This window comes from Engystomops pustulosus, chromosome 1 (assembly GCF_040894005.1).
Source record: "Engystomops pustulosus chromosome 1, aEngPut4.maternal, whole genome shotgun sequence".
In the NCBI taxonomy this organism is placed as follows: domain Eukaryota; kingdom Metazoa; phylum Chordata; class Amphibia; order Anura; family Leptodactylidae; genus Engystomops; species Engystomops pustulosus.
This window is the reverse complement of record NC_092411.1, coordinates 160,081,973-160,102,038: the sequence shown is the minus strand read 5'-3', so window position 1 is coordinate 160,102,038 and position 20,066 is coordinate 160,081,973. Positions and strand designations below refer to the sequence as shown.

At 40.0% G+C, this 20,066-nt stretch overlaps 1 protein-coding gene across 1 annotated transcript in view; it reads right to left on the bottom strand.

Moving 5' to 3' along the window:
* Positions 1-20,066, bottom strand: part of PTPRS (protein tyrosine phosphatase receptor type S) — a 207,897-nt gene that overhangs the window by 158,610 nt on the left and 29,221 nt on the right. The window contains exon 2 of the mRNA XM_072113236.1: positions 10,127-10,265. Coding sequence (XP_071969337.1) covers positions 10,127-10,202 — 76 coding nt within the window. The 5' untranslated portion in view covers positions 10,203-10,265. The remainder of the gene's footprint in view (positions 1-10,126; positions 10,266-20,066) is intronic.

Here is a 20,066-nt window from a genome sequence, read left to right as displayed (position 1 = left end):
GTCATCCTCGTGGTTTTTTTAGAAAAAGGAAGAACGATCACTGGACAATACTATAGTGAGTTATTGGACCGCTTCGACCAAAAACTGAAGGAGACAAGGCCACTTTTGACGATAAAGAAGGTGCTGTTTCCACACAATCCAAAACATCCTAACAGGCCAAGTTACATGTTAACATAAGAACCCTTTTTTGATAACACCTTCACAAATCTTACATCCATTGCACCTGTGAGTTTTTGGAGAGTTTATGCTTGAATTTCTTTGCATGATGTCAGAATAGCCTCCCAGAGCTGCTGTTTTGATGTGAATTGCCTCCCACCCCCATTGATCTTTTGCTTGATGATACTCCAAAGGTTCTCTATAGGGCTGAGGTCAGGAGAAGCTGGTGGCTACACTATGAGATTCTCTCCTTTTATGCCCATAGCAGCCAATAACACAGATGTATCTTTGCAGCATGAGATGGTGTATTGTTATGCATGAAAAAGATTTTACTCTGAAGGGGGAGATTCTTCTTTTTGTGAAATGGAAGAAAGTGGTCAGACACAAACTCTATTAACTTTGTCGAGGTCATTTTCACACCTTCAGGAACCCTAAAGGTGCCTACCAGCTGACCTTCTTGCTGATGACACAGGCTTGTTTGGTCATGGTGGCCATCCACTAATCCATCCATCTTGACTATTAAGGGATGCACAACACTCATAAAGATTTTTGAAAATTAGTCTTCATGTATGTCTTGGCCCACTGGTTTCTGCTTGTGAGCACTGGTTAGGGGTGGCCGAATATTCGGTTTATGCCCCACAGTAAGTCTTTGACAGATCCTACACCTTGAAGTTCGTGGGATTCCAGAGGCACCAGCAGCTTCAAATTTCTGTTTGTTGGTTTTTGAAGGCATTTTAGCAGCTGCTCTCTTCCATTAATGCTGTAAAACTGACCATTTTCAGTTCTTTACAAGCTATACAATTTTTTGAAACTCTTCTGTGCATAATAATTTGGAACTGTGCATTTTTATTTTTTATTTTTTTTATTTTGAAGAATAAACTGTTATCATTGGGAGGTTTGTTCAATAATGATCACAAGAACAACTGATTTATACTCTGACGAGTGATGACTTTTATTATGCTGTCATTTGCATTGACCATTTAGGAAAACCAGAGATGAATATCATTTGCATAACAATTTGAAACGTGGTGTACATAAAAGTATTGAGATGAAAGGTTAGTATTGACCAAATACTTATTTTCCACCATAAATTTGCACAGGTTTTCTAATGTTGTCTCTCTGTGATGTCAATTACAGGCCTCACTAGTCTTTTTATGTGGGAGAACTTGCACAATTGGTGCCTGACTAAATACTTTTTCCTCACTTTTTATTATAACTTTTGTTGTTGTTTTCTCTTTTGGTGCTGGCCTAGTGAAGAGGACCAGAATTGTCTCTCAAAATATTGCTGCAATATATTTTTTTCTGCAATGTTGTCAATGCTTCTGAACACAGACCTGAAAGTGCAGGACCCAACTCACAGGAGAATCTATGGAGAATCCATTTTGAACCTCAAAAGCTATCGCCTCCAGGAAGGATTTTCAATATGCCTTCATATTTTAGAGATATAGTAAAAGACTGCGAGGTTAACAGTAAAAGGAGTAGTCTGTCATCCAAAAATCTGAATTGGGATTCAATATGTTGTACAATGTCAAATTATTTGTGAATATTTTCTGATCATACAAAACTTTTGTTATTACAGTCAGTAATATTATCAATAAATAGTTTTCATCCTGTTCTTTTGGGAAAATTATGTGACTCATCCTTCTCCAATGAATGGAGAATTGAGAGGGAATATCATGTATTATACAGTTGTTAATGTAACATGATTCATCTGAAGTCTTACAGTTAGTAGTGTTCTGTGAAAATTCACTCATTAATGGACTACTTTGGCTATTATCCCAAGGAATATCATCTCTCTGAAACGTCTGTCATTTTTAATGACTGATTTCCCCTTCTTGGATTTTAATCGCTGAGGAAGGAGACTGTATAATATCTGCAAGGCACAAAGGATGTTCTTCGTCCTCATCTGAACTACCTGAAAACCTGGGTTTATGGCAGAAGCCAAAATGATTCCAAGATGATCTATGGATTATGTTTTATATGTGACATTTTCTAAAGTTTTAACAGTATTTTATCACATAGTGTTATGGACACAAATGTTAGCAAGTAAGCATCAGAAGCAAGTTTTGATGAAGTGGGGAAAGTGTTTTAACACCTTGAGGATGAGGCCTATTTAAATTTTCAGTAGAAAAAAGTAATTTGCACTCTTGGATGTGGATGCAGGCATATGGATCGCACACACATAGTGTTTTTGCATCCGGTTGCTGTACAAGATATTGAGTATCCATACTATTTTTACAGTTTCTCAAATAGTCAACCCTTGGTTGTCAGTTTAGTTATATTTTTCTATATAGGAAAAGTCAGAAAGTGAAAAAAATGTGAATCTGTGCATAAGCAGGTATTTATTTATTCTGATAAACCCCAAATTTGGGGGTCCTCTACAGCATTTGTTATCCTGAATCTCTATGTTCTTTAAATATCAGATTTATTGTCTCTTCAAAAGTAGAGGGGGGATTGGGACCCTGTATTAGGTCTTCTGGAGTGGTGTATTTGTTTCTCCAGAGAAAGGGTACAAAGGTAAAACCCTCATTGAGTCCTCTAGGGCTCAATGTTCAGAGACCGTAAATCCATTGTGCTTCAATCTGCACCAGTTGTATATTTATATTACCACGTCTCGCACCCTTTTTAAGTTGGGCGATTCCCCAAAACCTCAGTTGTTGTAGGTCTCCTTTATGTGCTAATTTCATATGTCTTGTTAGTGTGGTATCTTTATCCGTCCTTATTGTGCTTAGGTGGTAGAATATCCTTCTCCTTAGTTCCTGCACTGTTTTACCCACATACAGCTTCGGGCATTTGCACTGTGCCACATACAACACTCCAGTGGACCTACAGTTGATATATTTTCTAATCTCGTAGTTTTTTTGTCCCTCAGAGTCAGAAAACATCTATTTCTTTGACATAAATTGGCAGAATGAACAAGCGCAACATGGGTAGGATCCAGTGGTTCTAGGTGTTAACCAATTCAAATTTTCTTCTCAGTATAGTGGCTATGAACTAACATATCTTTGAGATTTTTCCCCCTCGATATGTTATACTGGGGTATGATGAAATAATTTCTCTGATGTCCTCGTCTGCTGTCAAAAACGGCCAGTATTTCTGTAAAATTTTCATCTAATTGGTCTTTTCTCATATTGGGTATGTCTATTTTGTAACAGTGTTTCCGTTTTGTTGATTTTGCTCTGTTGAAGGCCCTATATAGGACCTTTTTGGGGTATCCTCTAGCAACAAACCATGTATATAGTGTTCCACATTCTTTAATGAATTCATCCTCATTTGAACAGTTCCTCCTGGCTCGGAGATATTGGCCTACCGGTATGCCCTTTTTAAGAGGCTCCCGGTACCAACTCCGCCATTCCAGGAGGCTGTTTCCTTTCTATATATAGTTGTCTGAAGATGACCTGTGTCATCTTTTTTGATTGTGAGATCCAAAAAGTGAATTTGTTTTTTGTGTATTTCTGGCGTGGGCCGCATCTGAACAAATTGGTAGAAGATGTCTTTGTCCCCCTCCCAAAGGACAAGGACTTCGTCTATATATCTTCCCCAAAAAAGGATACATTTGGTGAATTCTGCAAAGTTGTATGGTCTCTTCCCGCCACCCTTAAAATAAATTTGTGTAAGAGGGTGCGCGATCACCATCAAACAAAAAAATAATTGTGTGTTGGGAGAAACTGTAAAAGTGCAATTGTGAACTGACTGTTTTTGATATTGAATCCTTTTCATGTTTAGGTAATGCGTTATTGCTTGAACGCCAAGGTGATGTTGGATATTGCTATGGAGGGACTCGACGTCAAGACTTGCTAGGTAAAGTATGTGACATGAATGTTATGTCCTATAGTTTGGAAATAACGTTTTTTTTTTATCTTTAGGGTAGGATGGTAAAGCTGTCACAAATGGGTGGAGTATTAGGTCTGAGTACTCACTGATCCCTTGAGTTAGATTATTGGTTCCGGAGACTATTGGTCTTCCAGGAACCGGGGTCATCTGTTTATGCACTTTGGGTAGTGCATAAAAAGTTGAAATAGTCGGTTTAGGGTTTAGTTGGTATTTAAATTCATCTTTCGATATCCAATTTTTTGGGGGGCTTCTAATATAATTGCTGTTAGCTCGTTTAAATATCTATCTGTTGGGTCATTAAAGATGTTCCTGTATGTTACTTTGTCTGATAATAGTCTATAGACCATATCAAGATAGTCTTTCTTGGCTGGCTATATACTAAAGGGGGTTGGCTATAAACTACAGGGGGTTGGCTGGCTAAATACTACAGGGGGATTGCTGGCTATAAACTGGGAGGCTGTGACCAATGCATTTCCCACCCTCAGCTTATACTCGAGTCAATAGGTTTTCACAGTTTTTGGTGGTAAAATTAGGGATCTCGACTTAAACTCGGGTTGGCTTATACTCGAGTATATATGGTATGTATATACATTTATGTACATCTATATATATCTATCTAATGGACAGAACATGGGACAGATTGAAGATTTGCATAGGCACAGTTTATCACTGCTCTCACTCTCCTGTTTGCCATTTCCTGCTGCCATAAGGTGAAGGGGGGAGGGGAGTCTGTGTATTATTTGTTTATATACAAATGTAGGGAAAGCTGAGTGTGTTCAGGAAGAGATATTTACTATAATAGAGGAGAGAGGGATATGTGGATTGGCTACTGCATCAGACGCTAGTGAGTCTCAGATTGTATCTCAGAGTATGGTGTAACATAAATGTGACAGATGAGAGTAACAAAGGCTTCTGCGGTGCTCTATTCCTCATAAATGATAAGCTTGATACATATACAGGCAAATCGAAGAAGAAAAGGAATGGCACTCACCATCTTGAAGTCTTCTTATACGTTTATTGCATGCTTACAAAAAGACATGACAAAAAATATCATTTAGTCAAGAGGGAGAGGAAGAAACAAGTACAGGACATCACAAGAAATTTAACAGTTAAGTGTTAAGTTTCTTGTGATGTCCTGTACTTATTTTCCTCCTCTCCCTCTTGACTAAATGACATTTTTGTCATGTCTTTTTGTAAGTATGCAATAAACGTCTAAGAAGACTTCAATGAGTGCCATTCCTTTTCCTCTTCAATTTGCCTGCAGAGATATTTACTATATTACTTAGTTCCTGACGTTGATCCTGTGCTGCCTGTCTCGACTTCCTGCTTGTCCCCGACCACGATTTTGCCTAACCTCTTTGTACCTCGACTTGGAGCCACCGCGGACAAAGTCACACCTGTGGAATGACCAGGTGGTACCACACTGCAGAAAGTCCAACCTGCTTTGCGGCAGGTTCTGGTGAAAACCTGGTGCCACTTAGATTCCGGTCCCAGGTGTCGCTAAAGTCATCGTCCGCGGTGGTCCAGTGGGTCCACTGCCCCTGGAGCTTGACACAGCCCAAGCTGCCATAGCCTCCTTAGGCATGATGTCAATAACTTTATTCAAATTTATTTAGGACAAAAGCATTTTGTTTGTTTTTTAACTTTTTTAACATTTAGCATTTTGCTAAACTTTCACAAGAAATAAAGTACCATGTACCATTGTGCCGCCCTTATAGTGTCATGAATGGGCTGTGAAGATGACCCACCGACCATGATTATTTTACTGTTTCTAATCTGTGCATATTGATTTACCTCCTTCATGTTTGAGGTCCTACCAGAGGGATATAAATAAATTCATTTGGGGCCCTAAATTAAGTCTAAATTAAGGAGGACTAGGGGTACAGAACATACTTAAATCCTATTACATCTCTAGGCTAGCGCCTTTGGTGGTTATGCACAGAAAAGTATCTCTACCTCAATGGCCTTCGATTGAGCAATGTGCTTGGTGCAGGTGCCCCTAGGTGCTCCGTTATGGTTACGTCCTAAGGAAACCATCATGTGCCCAAGGGTTGGAAAGTTACCTCGGCCAGTGCCATACTATTGTGTCCTGCTTCGGGAAGGGGTTAAGCAAAGAGGTCAGAGTGCATGATAGAATAAATATGTCTCCTCTCTGTATCTTCCCCATTTTAGCATATGTGCTCCCGAAGTGACGACTTGGCAATATTTTTTATGCCCTTCATAGAAAGGCTTGCATGCAATCTGAACGCGTGCGCCATAATGCCGCGGCAATACAGGGAAAATCGGTGCAAAACGGAAAAATTTGCGTAACCCGTCAGAAAACCGCAATTTGGGCCCTTAGTAAATGACCCCCAATATCTTCGGCTGTTATGGACAGGGCAATACCTACTTTGTTTTCTACACAGTAAATAATTACATATGAAGAAAAGGACAAACTTTTTATACTTTGTGTATTTTTCATATTTCTTATTTTAACTGATTAGTAATTTCCTACTAGTTTACTTGCACATTTGATCACTTGATTGCTGTTATAATATCATGCATTACTTCTGTATTCTAGTGACACTTTCCTCGTGCAAACATAGGACTTCACAGTCTTAGGGTACATTCACACAGCGGTATGCCCGATGCTCTATCTTTTTGCAGTGTGCGGGCTGGATCGGTGCCACACATGTGTGGCACCACATCTGCGCCGCGCCGCTATTGCCGTCCCCGCAGACGGCCATGTGAATGTGCCCTTACACTGTACCAGATTTATCAACACAGTGGTAAATCTGGAGCAACAGAGGACTAGTCTTGTCGAACTCTGCACTGACGTATCCAGAAACTTTAAAACATATCCCCCAATGTCTCTAGCCAAGGAGGCATTCAAAATTTACAGCAATAAAAAATAACAAAACATAGACATAAATATATTTTAATGCAGGGAAACTACCGGTATTACTACTACTTCTTCAATGCATCACTGCATGCAATTCTAATTTTACCGTACATCATACACTAAGTCTTAAAGCGAACCTGACACTAGTATTGTAATTTTTAGCTGGTGACCGGTTCCAATAGAATATTCTGTGCTGATTTTAAAAATGCTTTTGAATCATTTCAGTACATTATAAAACTTTACATTACCTGGTTCCCTTCCAGCAGAAAGTTGTGAGTCCTGGGGGAAAGGAAGGTGGGGGATATGGGGCAGCTGCAGCACCCTGTCTGCCTGTTTCTCAGTCTCCTCGTGTATTCTTCCTGTACTCCACACTACCTTGGCACCTAACCTATCCCTGTCATGATCATTGAGCAGGCAGGGGAGGGGTATGGTGTGGAGAGAAGAATGCATAAGGAGACTGCTTCACATGCACACAGGCTGCTGCAGCAGCCCCTTAACCCGGCATTGCCACACTCTGCTAAGAGGGAGCCAGGTAATGTGAAATAAAGATTTATTAACCAGTAATGAGGTAACCATTTTTGCTGAAGGCGTGCATAATTGTAAGCCTTGGGTGCTCTATTTATTTCAAAGAGCACCCAAAGCTAATTAGTATATTTTCAGATTAGACTTTTTTTTTACAGGATTGCTGGTATAACCTTGCAAGAGTAATGAAGATCTGAAGAGTAATGAATGATGCTGCATCACCCTTGTTTGATTAAACAATCAAATCCAAAACTTCCCACTAAAGATGCATGCCCCCTTTGTGTGCCTTTATTTTTCTGGCCAAAGTCCAGTGAAAACCCCACATTCACTCTCAACTTTTTTTAACCCATACAGGATGCAACCAGTTTTGTTCATCGGGACACGCCAAATGCTTTTGTTGCAAACCTTTTCATAATATAACATTTCCAAAAATGGAACAGCAGGAAAAAGAAAAAGTGCAGGGTCAACTTATTTTTTTAAATGTACAAATCCTCTCTCCTGCTCCTTCACCCACACCGGGATAGAGATCACCATGTGGTGAGATGACATCAGTGGAGGAGGGAGGAGTTGTACACGAGCAGGAAGGTGGGCGCTGAGAGCTGAGGAGTGAGTAGCACAGACAAAACACGTGTTTTTTTCAAATGTATCTGAACCAAAACAACCCCCAGGACTCAGCAAAGGATTCTGGCAATGAGCGAGGTAATTTAAAACACACAATTACATTTTAACCCCTTAACGACCAGGCCCTTTTTCATTTTTGCTTTTCCGTTTTTCACTCCCCACCTTCAATAATCTATAATTTTTTTTATTTTTTTCATGCAAAGACCTGTGTGATGGCTTGTTTTCTGCATAACAAATTGCACTACATAGTGACATTATTTAAAATTCCCTGCCATGTACAGGGAAGTGGGAAAAAAATTCCAAATGCTGTGAAATTGGTGAAAAATGGTGCATTTGAGCCATTTTCTCGTGGTCTTGGATTTTACGGCTTTCACTGTGGGTTCCAAATGACATGTCTACTTTGTTCTTTTGATCGATGCCATCACAGGATACCAAAATTATATAAAGTTTTTATGTTTTCATACACCTCCTGTACAAAAAAAATTCTTAATTTTCCACGTTCTGGCGCTAATAACTTTTTTATGACTTTTGATGATGTTTTCAATGCTACCATTTTTAGGACTGTACAGCCTTTTGATCACTTTTTATAGAATTTTTTTTTTCAAAATGGCAAAAAAGTGTCATTTTTGACTTTGGAAACTATTTTCCATTACAGGTTAAACGCCGGCAATAACCATTATTATATTTTGATAGATCGATCATTTTGGGATGCTGCAATACCTAACATGCTTATGATTTTTACTGTTTATTTATATTTATATCAATTCTAGGGAAAAGGGGTTGATTTGAATTTTTAGGTTTTATTAATTACATTTTTTTTTGCTACTTTTCAGACCCCCTAGGATACTTTAACCCTAGGTTGACAGTATGGCAGTACATTTTCCACATCATCTATTACAATGTGCAAATCACACATTGTAATAAATGGTGTGAAATAAGACAGGCCTGTGTCTTTGTGTGACCTGAGGCTGTCATAGCAACAAATAGCCGCTACCCAAAGATGTCACGGGGAGCAACGATTCAAGCACATATGGCGGCACCCACACAGCGTTTTAATGTTAGCACCGATAGAGGGTGTTAGTTGTGGGTGTTTACTACAATATACAGCAATCGCCCACCGGCTATGGAGAGGGCATAACCTTACATTTATCCACATTGAACCTCATTTGCCAAGCTGCCAAACACTCAGTTTGTCCAAGTCACCCTGCAGCCTATGATCATCCTCCATCGACTGTATTACACTACTCAACTTTGCGTCAACTGCTAAAATAGACATAGTGCTAATCATTCCTACCTCTATATCACTAATAAATATATTAAATATTAGATGTGTGGGGTACACCAGTTATAACTGGTGACCATTCAGAGTAGGAATCATTGACCACAGCTCTCTGTATATGATATTTCAGCCAGTTTTCAATCCAATTGCAAATAATTCCTGCAAAAACAATAGACCTTATTTTACCCACCAGGCGTCTATGAGGGACAGTGTCAAATGCCTTTGCAAACTCCAAGAACACAATATCCACAGCTGCTCCTCCATCCAGGCATCTGCCCACCTCTTCAAAGAAGCAGATCAGGTTAGTCTGACTTCTATCCTTAGTAAACAAATGTTGGCTGTCACATATTATACTATTTGATGTCACATACTCCAGAATGAAGGGGCTGTATTTATAAATTACTGGGGCCTGTATATATGAATTACGGAGGGGGCTATATGTATTAATTGCTGAGGGCTACATATTAATTACCGGGGGTCAGCATATATTACTGGGGGTCTGTATATATTACAGAGGGCAGTATATATTAATTACTGGGGTGCTGTATATATTACCTGGGTCTGCATATATTACTGAGGGATTATATATTACGGGGGGCTGTATATATTATGGAGGGCTATATATATTACTGGGGGCTGTATATATTAATTACTGGGGGGCTGCATATATTTATTACTGGGGGGCTGCATATATTACTGGATGTTATATATATATATTAATTACTGGGGGGATGTTTATAGTGAAAGAGTAAAATAAGTTAAATAAGAGTTAAATAATGCCTGTCTAAAAGAAGTATTTGTAAGCTTTGAAAGCTAAACAACAGTTTACTTACTGTCAGCCATAAGTCCGGCAAGGAGTAGGAGATGGCTTATGATGCACACCAAGATAACCATGCTGGGATTCCACATGATCTCTCAACTTCTCCTTGGTTTAGTGCAGCCAAAATCCTGAATTCAAACTGGATGCAGCAACTGAAAATAAAAAGAGGAAAATCACTCAAATAAACTTATTTAAAAAAAAAAAAAAATAGGCCAGAAAACAACAAACATCTGTGTTGCACTTATTTTCATTTCAGTTTGAATTTTTATCCTTTTATCTCTATGTGAATGTAAGATGTAACATTTTTTTCCTACCCCTATAAAGTTAAAATAATAAATCACTTACTGGAAGGGTGCCTAAACCTGGTAGTGAGTAAATATTGCACTCAAGCTACATAGTATCATAGTTTATACGGTTGAAAAAAAACACATGTCTATCAAGTTCAACCAAGGAAGGGAAGGGATTGAATAAGGAAGAGATTTATGGGAAACAATTCTATATAACATAACCATCAATTTTATTTTGTTGTAAAAAGGCATCTAGACCCTTCTTGAATCTCTCTGCTGTCCCTGCTGTGACCAGCGCCTGAGGCAGGCTATTCGACAGATTGACAGCTCTCATAGTAAAAAGGCCCTGTCGCCTCTGGTGATTACACCTTAATTTCTCCAGATGGAGACAGTGGCCCCTTGTCTTTTGATTTGATTTATCTGAAACAACTTACCACCATATTTATTGTATGGACCATTCATACATTTATATAAGTTAATCAGACTAAATAAATCTAGTTTTTTTAATCTTTGCTCATAACTGAGACCCTCCCTACCCCTGAGACCCTCATTTTTGTGGCTCTTCGTTGAACCTTATCCAGCTCATAAGGGACGCGCGCACCGAGCCGCGAGAGCAGCAGAGGATGCCGCGGGAGCCGGGGAAGGTAAGAGATGCCGGCCACCGGCCCCCGGGGAGGCACGGGTGCACCCTTGATCCGAGACAGGGATCGCGGGAGCACCCGTGACACACAGCTTGGTATCATCTGCAAAAATAGACACAGTGCTATTAATTCCTACCTCTATATCATTAATAAATATATTAAATAGTAGTAGGCCAGAACCCTGGGGTACACCACTCATAACTGGTGACCATTCAGAATAGGAATCATTAACCACAACTCTCAGGATGTGATCCTTCAGCCAGTTTTCAATCCAGTTGCAAATGATTCCTACCAAACCAATATACCTTATTTTACACATCAGGCGTCTATGAGGGACAATGTCAAATGCCTTTGCAAAACCCAAGAACACAATATCCACAGCTGCTCCTCCATCCAGGCGTCTGCTCACCTCTTCATAGAAGCAGATAAGGTTAGTCTGACGACTTCTATTCTTAGTAAACACATGCTGGCTGTCACTTATTATGCTATTGGATGTCACATAATCCAGTATATAGGGGGTCATTTATTAAGGGCCCGATTCGCGTTTTCCCGACGTGTTACCCGAATATTTCCGTTTTGCGCCGCTTGTACTTAAATTGCCCCGGGATTTTGGCGCACGCGATCGGATTGTGGCGCATCGGCGCTGGCATGCGCGCGACGGAAATCGGGGGGCGTGGCCGAACGAAAACCCGACGTATTCGGAAAAACCGCCGCATTTAAAAACCGAAAATGTGTCGCATAAGGACCGCTTACCTTCACCTGGTCCAGCTCGGTGCATTCCGGCGCGATGAGTTTACTTTCAGCGCAGCAGCGCCACCTGGTGGACGGCGGAAGAACTACCTTATTAAATCCCGGCCGGACCCGAATCCAGAGCGGAGAAGCCGCCGCTGGAACGCGAATGGACCGGGTAAGTAAATTTGCCCCATAGTCTTTTACTAACCCTTCCAATACTTTCCCCACAATGGAAGTTTAAGTGTACAGGCCTGTAATTGCCTGGCAAAGTTCTAGAGCCTTTATTAAATATTGGCACAACATTTGCCTTGCGCCAGTCACTTCGCACCAGACATTACATGTTTAAATAACTGCAATATACAAACTAAGGATGCATCAGGATGGCTAGGAAAATGCATTCTGTTGCCACTGACTTTTGGGGTGAAAAAATATTGTGCAGAACCTTGAGTAGATACTTGCGAATTGTGATGTTCACTTTTTTTCTGCAGCACTCTGCCTTGATACAAAAGTACAATGATAAAAGGAACAAATATCTTAGTTTTATTTAAACAAGACAACATGTTTTGACATTGGAATGATGTCTACTTTAGGTCAGTAACCTTCAGTAATACATTGGCAGATTGCTCAACAATAAGGGGAAGTATTGAACTGGCTCAGCAATTTGACGTTATCTGTTTGTATTGAAATAAGGACATTCTCAGATGTCAAAATAAGTTGTGAGAAAATTTTAACTCACTAAGATACTTATTTTTGTCTCAATCATCCCAAATTCTTTTACTTTATTTATTTTTACAATAAAAGTCTATGGAATTGTATTGTACAATACAAGCTTCATGTTGCATCAGGCTGTAGCAGCACATTAAAAGAACCTGCCAATATTGTCAGTTATCTAATGCACAAGGAGGTTTCTCAAATGTCCGTAGATAACGATGGTTAGAAAAAGGACTGGGCATATTTGGGCCGATGTATTAAGACTGGAGGGTTGTGCGGCAATCTTTAATCATTGGCACAGCCGCCATATAACACACTGGAATTACTTAGAGTTTCCGACCTCTTGGTAATCCCAGTGAAGCAGTTATGTGCTGGAATTGAAATCTACGTACACCAGGTTGGTTATTCTATAAGCAGCATCAGGTTATAGTGAATTTATCTGGCAAGGGCATCCTAGACCCCTGTCCCACCTAGTGCTTTGCCACAAGCATTTTAAAATAGTGGTATGCATAGCACAAAAGAGGAGAACACTCATGAAATGTATGGCATTTTCCTGGACTGGCCACTTTTTCCTGCCTTCTACGCCAGAAAGCTAGCGTATAAGGCTTGATATAACATTGGCTTTCAGCATCTTATTTCTTCAGTTCTACTTTCATCAAGTTCCCATCTACAGAAAGGAAGGGAAAGAAACTCATACATGTCCTTTTTTTCCATTCAAGAAAAAAGAGGCAAAAAACTTATGGAAGATGTCAACATTTTAATGATATTTAGTTTACAATGCAATAAACTATCATTTGGCAAACTGAAATGATCACAAACGTGAGAGTAAAATTAGCAAGGAAAGTTGATAAGAGGCATTTTTCTTTGGTATGATAAATTGAAACATTGTTTGTGTACTCCTGCATTATGCAAACATAACTCCCAACCATCCCGGATTTGACGAAACAGTCCTGGGTTTTTGGGCACTGTCCCGCCGTCACGTATTGTCCCGCCTCCCAGTCTCCTTCCTAAAACACTAGAACAGTGATGGTGAACCTTTTATAGAATGAGTGCCAAAACTACAACCAAACCCTGCTTATTTATCACAAAGTGCCAACATGGCAATTTAAGCAGTAACTTCTTTCCCCCTTCTCTGTCATAACTTTCAATCGTATCAGTATCCTGAGAACTCCAATGCAGTAGAAAGAAGGAGTGACAAAATCAGGTTCCCTGAATAGGAAGAATTTTCAGACCTAGAGCAGGATCTACAATGATAATGCAGATGTGCTGACCCCTTCCCATTCCTCCTGTAGTCTCAGATAGCACTGAGTGCAGCAAGTCATGGGCTATCTGGGAATCCATGAAGATACCTTGCGTCCTCTTTTGTGATTGCCTGGGTGCTCACAGAGAGGGCTCTAAGTGCCCCCTTTAGCACCCGTGCTATAGGTTCGCCACCTCTGCACTAGAGGTTGCAGAGCTGAGACCTGGAGGTGGGACCTCCTCTCTAAGTAAAGTAAAAAGAACTTTACTTACTTTACTTACCTTGCCATCTCCCTGGGTCTACAAGGTGCTGAGGAGAAGGGGACTGGGTCATCCAAGGAAAGGGGCTACCGCCAGAGGGCCCAACCCCCTCCTCGTAGTCACCCCGGAGCCCCAGAGAGAAGAGGAAGAAGGACTGCGGGGGAACAATTGAAAGGTAAGTAAGGTTTTTTTTTAATAACCAGGAGGGGAAAGAAGCCACAGTAAGTGAGGATGGAGGACAGGAGCCACAATATTAAGAGGAGGGAGGCCAAATGTGATGAGGAGGGAGGCTGGAGGTCACAGTAGGAGGTTGGAGGACAAGGAGCAGCAGGAGGACTGGAGGACAGGTGGCCACAGAGGAGGCTGGCAGACAGGAGGCGACCCGAAGAGGCTGGAGAATAAGAGGCCACAGGATAGGACAGGTGGCCACAGGAGGAGGCTTGTGGACAGGAGGAGGCTAGAGCAGTGTTCCCCAATCTTTTGGTATTTGAGGACCATCTGCAAGCAAAATTATTTTCCAGGGATCAGGCCATAACCCACAATTTCCTGCAGCAGCCAGTCAAAAATGCAGCATTTCCTGTAGCTGCCGCCTTTTCTACAGCACTCCCCTATAGTGCCCCTTTTTCTTAAGTCGCCTTTGAATGTCTTGATAAGAAGGGGGCTACAGAAAAGGGGACATTATAACACCCCTTTTTGTATAGCAACCCCCAAACACATATAATATCCCCTTTTCTTTTGGCAGACACTGAGGAATAAAATATAAATACCACATATAATCAAGTGTAAACCAGGGTACCTAATTTTACCACAAAAAAACTCTGAAAATTTAGGCTTGTGTATAAGCCTAGGGTGGAAAATGCAGCCGCTGCTCATTTATAAAATGGCAGCAGTCTCCGCTCTTCAATGAAAAACTCCCCCATAATAAAATGTCCCCATCAGTGCCCCCCCCAATGAAATGCCCCCAGCAGTGCTCCCCCATTTATGAGATGTCCCCAGCAGTGCTTCCCCTCAATGAAATGCACCAGGGATGCTCCTTTATTAATTAAATGACCCAGCAGTGCTCCACACCTAATGAAATGCCTTAGGGGTGCTCCCCTCCGTATTAGATGTCCACAGGGGAGGCACGATAAAAATAATAAACACTTACCTCCACTGCTCCTTTTCACCCTGCGGCTCCGGCTTCTTCTGTCCTCAGTTTCCCAGCACTGCATACAGAGGCACGTCTAGGAGGAGGCTGGGTTTACACAGTGGCCCACATTTACTAAAAACAGTGCAAACTGCAGTAGTTGCAGTTTGCCTGTGTAGTGTGCAGACTGAGCCAGATTCATGATTCGCACGTTCTTCATGAATCTGGCGCTCCCTCCACAGCCCCCACGGAATGCATCAACTTTTTTTTTGCTGCACCTTTAACATAAGGCTTGCAACACAATTCTGACGAACTTTGCATGATAAATTTGGCGTACGGTCTGACTGAGAAAAATGTCAGTTTTTCACTGACCAAACCCTGATTGTACCCTGAGCAGACTCTGACATGATCTGCAACCCAAGTGTGAAAGGGGCCTTAAAGTGACCCTCCAGTTCACAATGGGGGACATTTTTCTGGTGCAAGTAGTTTGAACTGAAAAGAATGTGCAAAGTCCGACAGGAAACTGGTGCATGGCCGTTGGTAAATGTGGGCCAGTGAGTTTTATTTTTGCACATCTACACTGTTATAGGAGAAGGGAAATTAAAGGAAATCTATCATTAAAGTCAAGCATGATAAACCAGGGACGCTTACTCCAGGCACTGTTAAAGAGCACCTGTCACCCCATTTATCATTTAGTAAAGTAAGCAGCTCCTAGTGCTTGCAGCCGCAGTGTTAGAGTGATAGCGTTACCGGAAACCTCCGGAACGCTATCAAAAACTGCGGCGGGGTATAGTGTAATCATCGGACAGCTTGCAAAGCAGTCCGATGTATTCATGAGGGGGCGGTCCGAGGCACTGCCTCTACCCCGGACCTCCCCTAGTCACGCCCGGCGTTTGTTCAAGCACTAGGAGCTGCTTACTTTAGTAAGCAGCTCCTAGTGCCGATAAATGGGGTGACAGGTCCTCTTGAAGGTTAAAAAAGAAAAGAAACTGTGGAAATGTCCCCCAGGTGGGGGGGGGGATATAAAGTAACAACACACACACCAAAGAGTGATAAATATTTACAAACACACATTCCTATGTCCAAACAAATCCCAATCTACACTATAAAACATTGCCATAGTTTCCGTTTGCCCGAGACAATACATATTATATATCAAAACAACTGACACAAAATAGGGTTTTATAATGCTCATTTGAGTTAATATGCAAATAAAATATACATATATATATATACTTTACATTTTTTCCACTTTTTGTAAATTTAACACCGAAAAAACTAAAAATTACAAAACATCCTTAAACTTTTAAGTTTTAACTAGCCCTGTGTGTCATGATAAAAAAACACAGCAACATTTTTTTAAGGTTACACACATTAAAAAAAAAGTCATGGCCCTTAAACCACTACACAAGAAAATTTGTTAAAAATTCTCCAGTCATTCCAGGCCTTGTCATTAAGGGGTTAAGATGGGTCACCCTGTTTTTAAAGGTAATTGGACAATTGACTCAAAGTCTGCTTCATTGGAAGGTGTAGAGTATAGAGACCCGCGACCTGATAGTGTAGAATGGCGCTTTGGTATTCAGTCAACGGTCCAATAAATATGAACCAAAAACGTTGATTTGTATAAAAGTTGATCTGAAGCCTTCAGCAGGCATAAAATGACATTCAACAATACATCTTTATATACAATCCTAAAAAACGGGAAAACGGAAATTCCCGATAGTAATTACGTGAGAGACCAGAGGTCAAAGTTCAGCCTGGTTCCATTAAAAACGGAAACCATTCATAAATTGCTAAAAATATAAATATTTCAAAAACATAATATAGGTAATATAGGTAATTCCTAACCTAGAAGAGATGGACATAATTGATGTATCGGAGTTACGAACTTTGCGAGGCGATCAAACGCATCCTGAGGTCACAGGAACATCCCGATCTTCAGAAGCTGCGGTCGCACAGAGGGATAACAAGGCGGTTTTAGAGAAAGATGATGCGGGAGTCGAGGCAGAGGACTCATTGCTAGTTAAGACGGGAAAGTGCCAGGCTGCAAAAGTGAATAGAAGTTACTTATGCTTAAACAGATTCAATAACCTCATTTTGCCCATTTTAGGTTTAGTGTGTTTCATTTATAAATCCAAAAGGATTCTCTTCGGTTGATTGTTTTTAAACAGTTGACAGTTCTTTCATTTATTTGTTCTATAGGTGTTAACTTAACGCAATTGAAATCCCCTCCATGTTCAAGAAATATGTGCTCAAAAAAAACAATTGTGGTCTTGTGGCGATGCCCATTTAGCCACATATTGTTTGCCGCACGAACAGTCCACAAGGTAAACGACAAAGTCCGATGAGCAAGACATACTGTTTTTGATTTTAAAGGTCTTGTTGGTGGTTTTTGATGTAAATGATTTAGCCCATAATTTATTGTATCACAGCACAGGCACAATTTCTGTTTACATTTTCTAACTCCGGGTGTCTTATTAAATTTGTTAGTTTCTTCTTTCTTAGATCTCAATCTAATCGGTGCTATCACGTTTTTGATAGTGGTAGCTTTTCTGAATGTTATCATATGATGACTGGGGAGAACATCCCTGAGGGCAGGGTCTTTTTTTAAAATGTTCCAATGTTTCGATATTATTTCCCTGGTCATAAGTCGTAATACAATTAAAACTGCCAAACATTCCTTTTACCTGCATACTTGGGTTATGCTTCATCTATCAATTTCTTGGGGTACTTTTTTTCTTGAAATCTTTTTTTTAGGATCAAAGCTTGTATCTTATAATCTTCCTGGTTGGTACAATTTTAGCGGATGCGATGGAATTGACTGAAAGGTATATTTTTCAGCCATTTGGAATAATGTGCACTACCAACTTCTAAAAAACTGTTACTGTCCACAGTTTTAAAGTGGACAGTAAAGTTTTCAACTTTCTTTAATTCCAAGTCTAGAAAAATTATTTTATTCCTGTCTATATTCATAGTAAATTTCAAACCCCAATTGTTACTGCTAGAGTCACGCAGATAGGATGGTAATCGTGTCACTAAGGGCTGTAGATACAGGTCCATATAGTGGGAGAAATTGCAAGTTATGATCCTATTCTGGATATTATAGGACGGCCCGGTGGGTGTTCTTGGTCTTTATGGATTTTTGGCAAATGATAGAAGGTCGGTAAGGGTGGGTGTGTCATTGTCAGAAAGCCTTTTTCCTTCTTATTTAGTATTTTAGTCTCAAAGGCTTCCTTGCTCAATCTATTGTACTCTGTGGGGTTTTTCTTTAGCAGTTTGTAATACTGTGGATCCCCAAGTATATTCATGGCCTCTGCTACATAGTCTGTTCTATTTTGAATAGCAATTCCCCATCCTTTATCTGCCAACCAGATAGTTTTTTCAAGATTGGAGCTTTTTTCAAGATTCTCCTTTGATTAAATTCTTAATCTACTAAATTCTACTGAACGCTGGAAAGATTTAATGTTTTTGAGTTCGCTAGGCACTAGAGGGAAGAAGGTCTCTATATGATGTCCTCTCTGGGATACTGGATTGAAGGTCGATTTTTTTGCTGATATTTTTGTGGAGGAAGGGGTCTGAATCAGATCCTATTCTTTCTAGGACATTCTCAGTTTTTTTGGGTTAGAAAGTACCTTTGTTGAGTTATTTTTTTATAAACGTATTAAGATCGATGAATAGTTGAAAGTCATCGGTTGTTTTATTGGGGCAAAAATTTAAGCCTGTGTCCTGAGCCCCCGCATTCCAGGTATATCGATCATTGGAAGGTGTAGGCAATCCCTATTATGTCATTCTCAATTACAATGGATTCACATTCGCAGCAGTCAGTGGAAGAAAATTTAGAACCTTTTCTTTTTGTGTTCATCAACAACATTGGATCAGTGGACAAAAACTGAAGTGTCAAAAAGCCCATTGAAAACAATAGTGCAGTAAGGCATCAGTGAAAATTCACTGAAGTCTGTAACAGACATCCAATCTGTACAGTATGTGACCGTAAGCCGAAATGGCTTCAGTGGAAAATAAATGATGTGAAGAAAAACACGAATGTGAAAGAGGCCTTAAGTAGATATAAGGCCTGGAGTAGATTTGAGGATTGGTCCTTGCATCTGGAAGATTTGATGTGAAGAAAACATGCGGTCAAAGGAGATCTCCATGCAGGGTGAAACAAGCCACCCTGTTTCACCCTTTTCTTGTGACACATTGTACTTCAAATTAGTTTAAAAATTTGGATGATATATTTTGTGTTTAGTTATGAAAAAAAACAAATTAGGCCAAAATTGTGTAAAATTCTTTATTTTCAAAGTTCTAAATTCTCTAGTTTTGAAGCAGATAATCATTGCACCCAAATACATTCATAACTTACATTTCCCAAATGTCTGCTTTATGTTGGCATGTTTTTTAAGATTCCACATATTTTACTAGAATGTTTTGAGGCTCAAATCACCAAAACCCCTATTTAGATGGACCTGCTCAACTTCTAATTGACTGCGAGAGTCCTAAATAATAGCTAGACTCATAAATTACCCCATTATGGAAACTACACCCCTCAACATATGAAAAAGCACTTTTAAGGAGATAAGGGTTAACAAACAAAATGGAGGTGCAGTCTACAAATTGTAATATTTTTTGACAATACATTCATTTTGGGTGGAAAATTAAACATTTGTAATGAATTAAATAAAAAAAAGATCCACAAAGTTTGATACCCAATTTCTCCCGAGTACACCGATACCCTATATGTGGTGGTATACTGCTGTATGGGCGCACGGCCATCAAGAGCAGATTTGCATTGTCACATTGTACAGGCTATAATTTTTTTCTTTTTTTAATGTGGACCAATAGATGCACTTTTCTGGTATGTAATTTTGGGGCATCTATAGCTAATTGGTGAGATTTTATTAACTCTTCATTGGTGGAGGAAATAAAAATCATCAATTTTTAGGAAGATTTTTTTGTGTT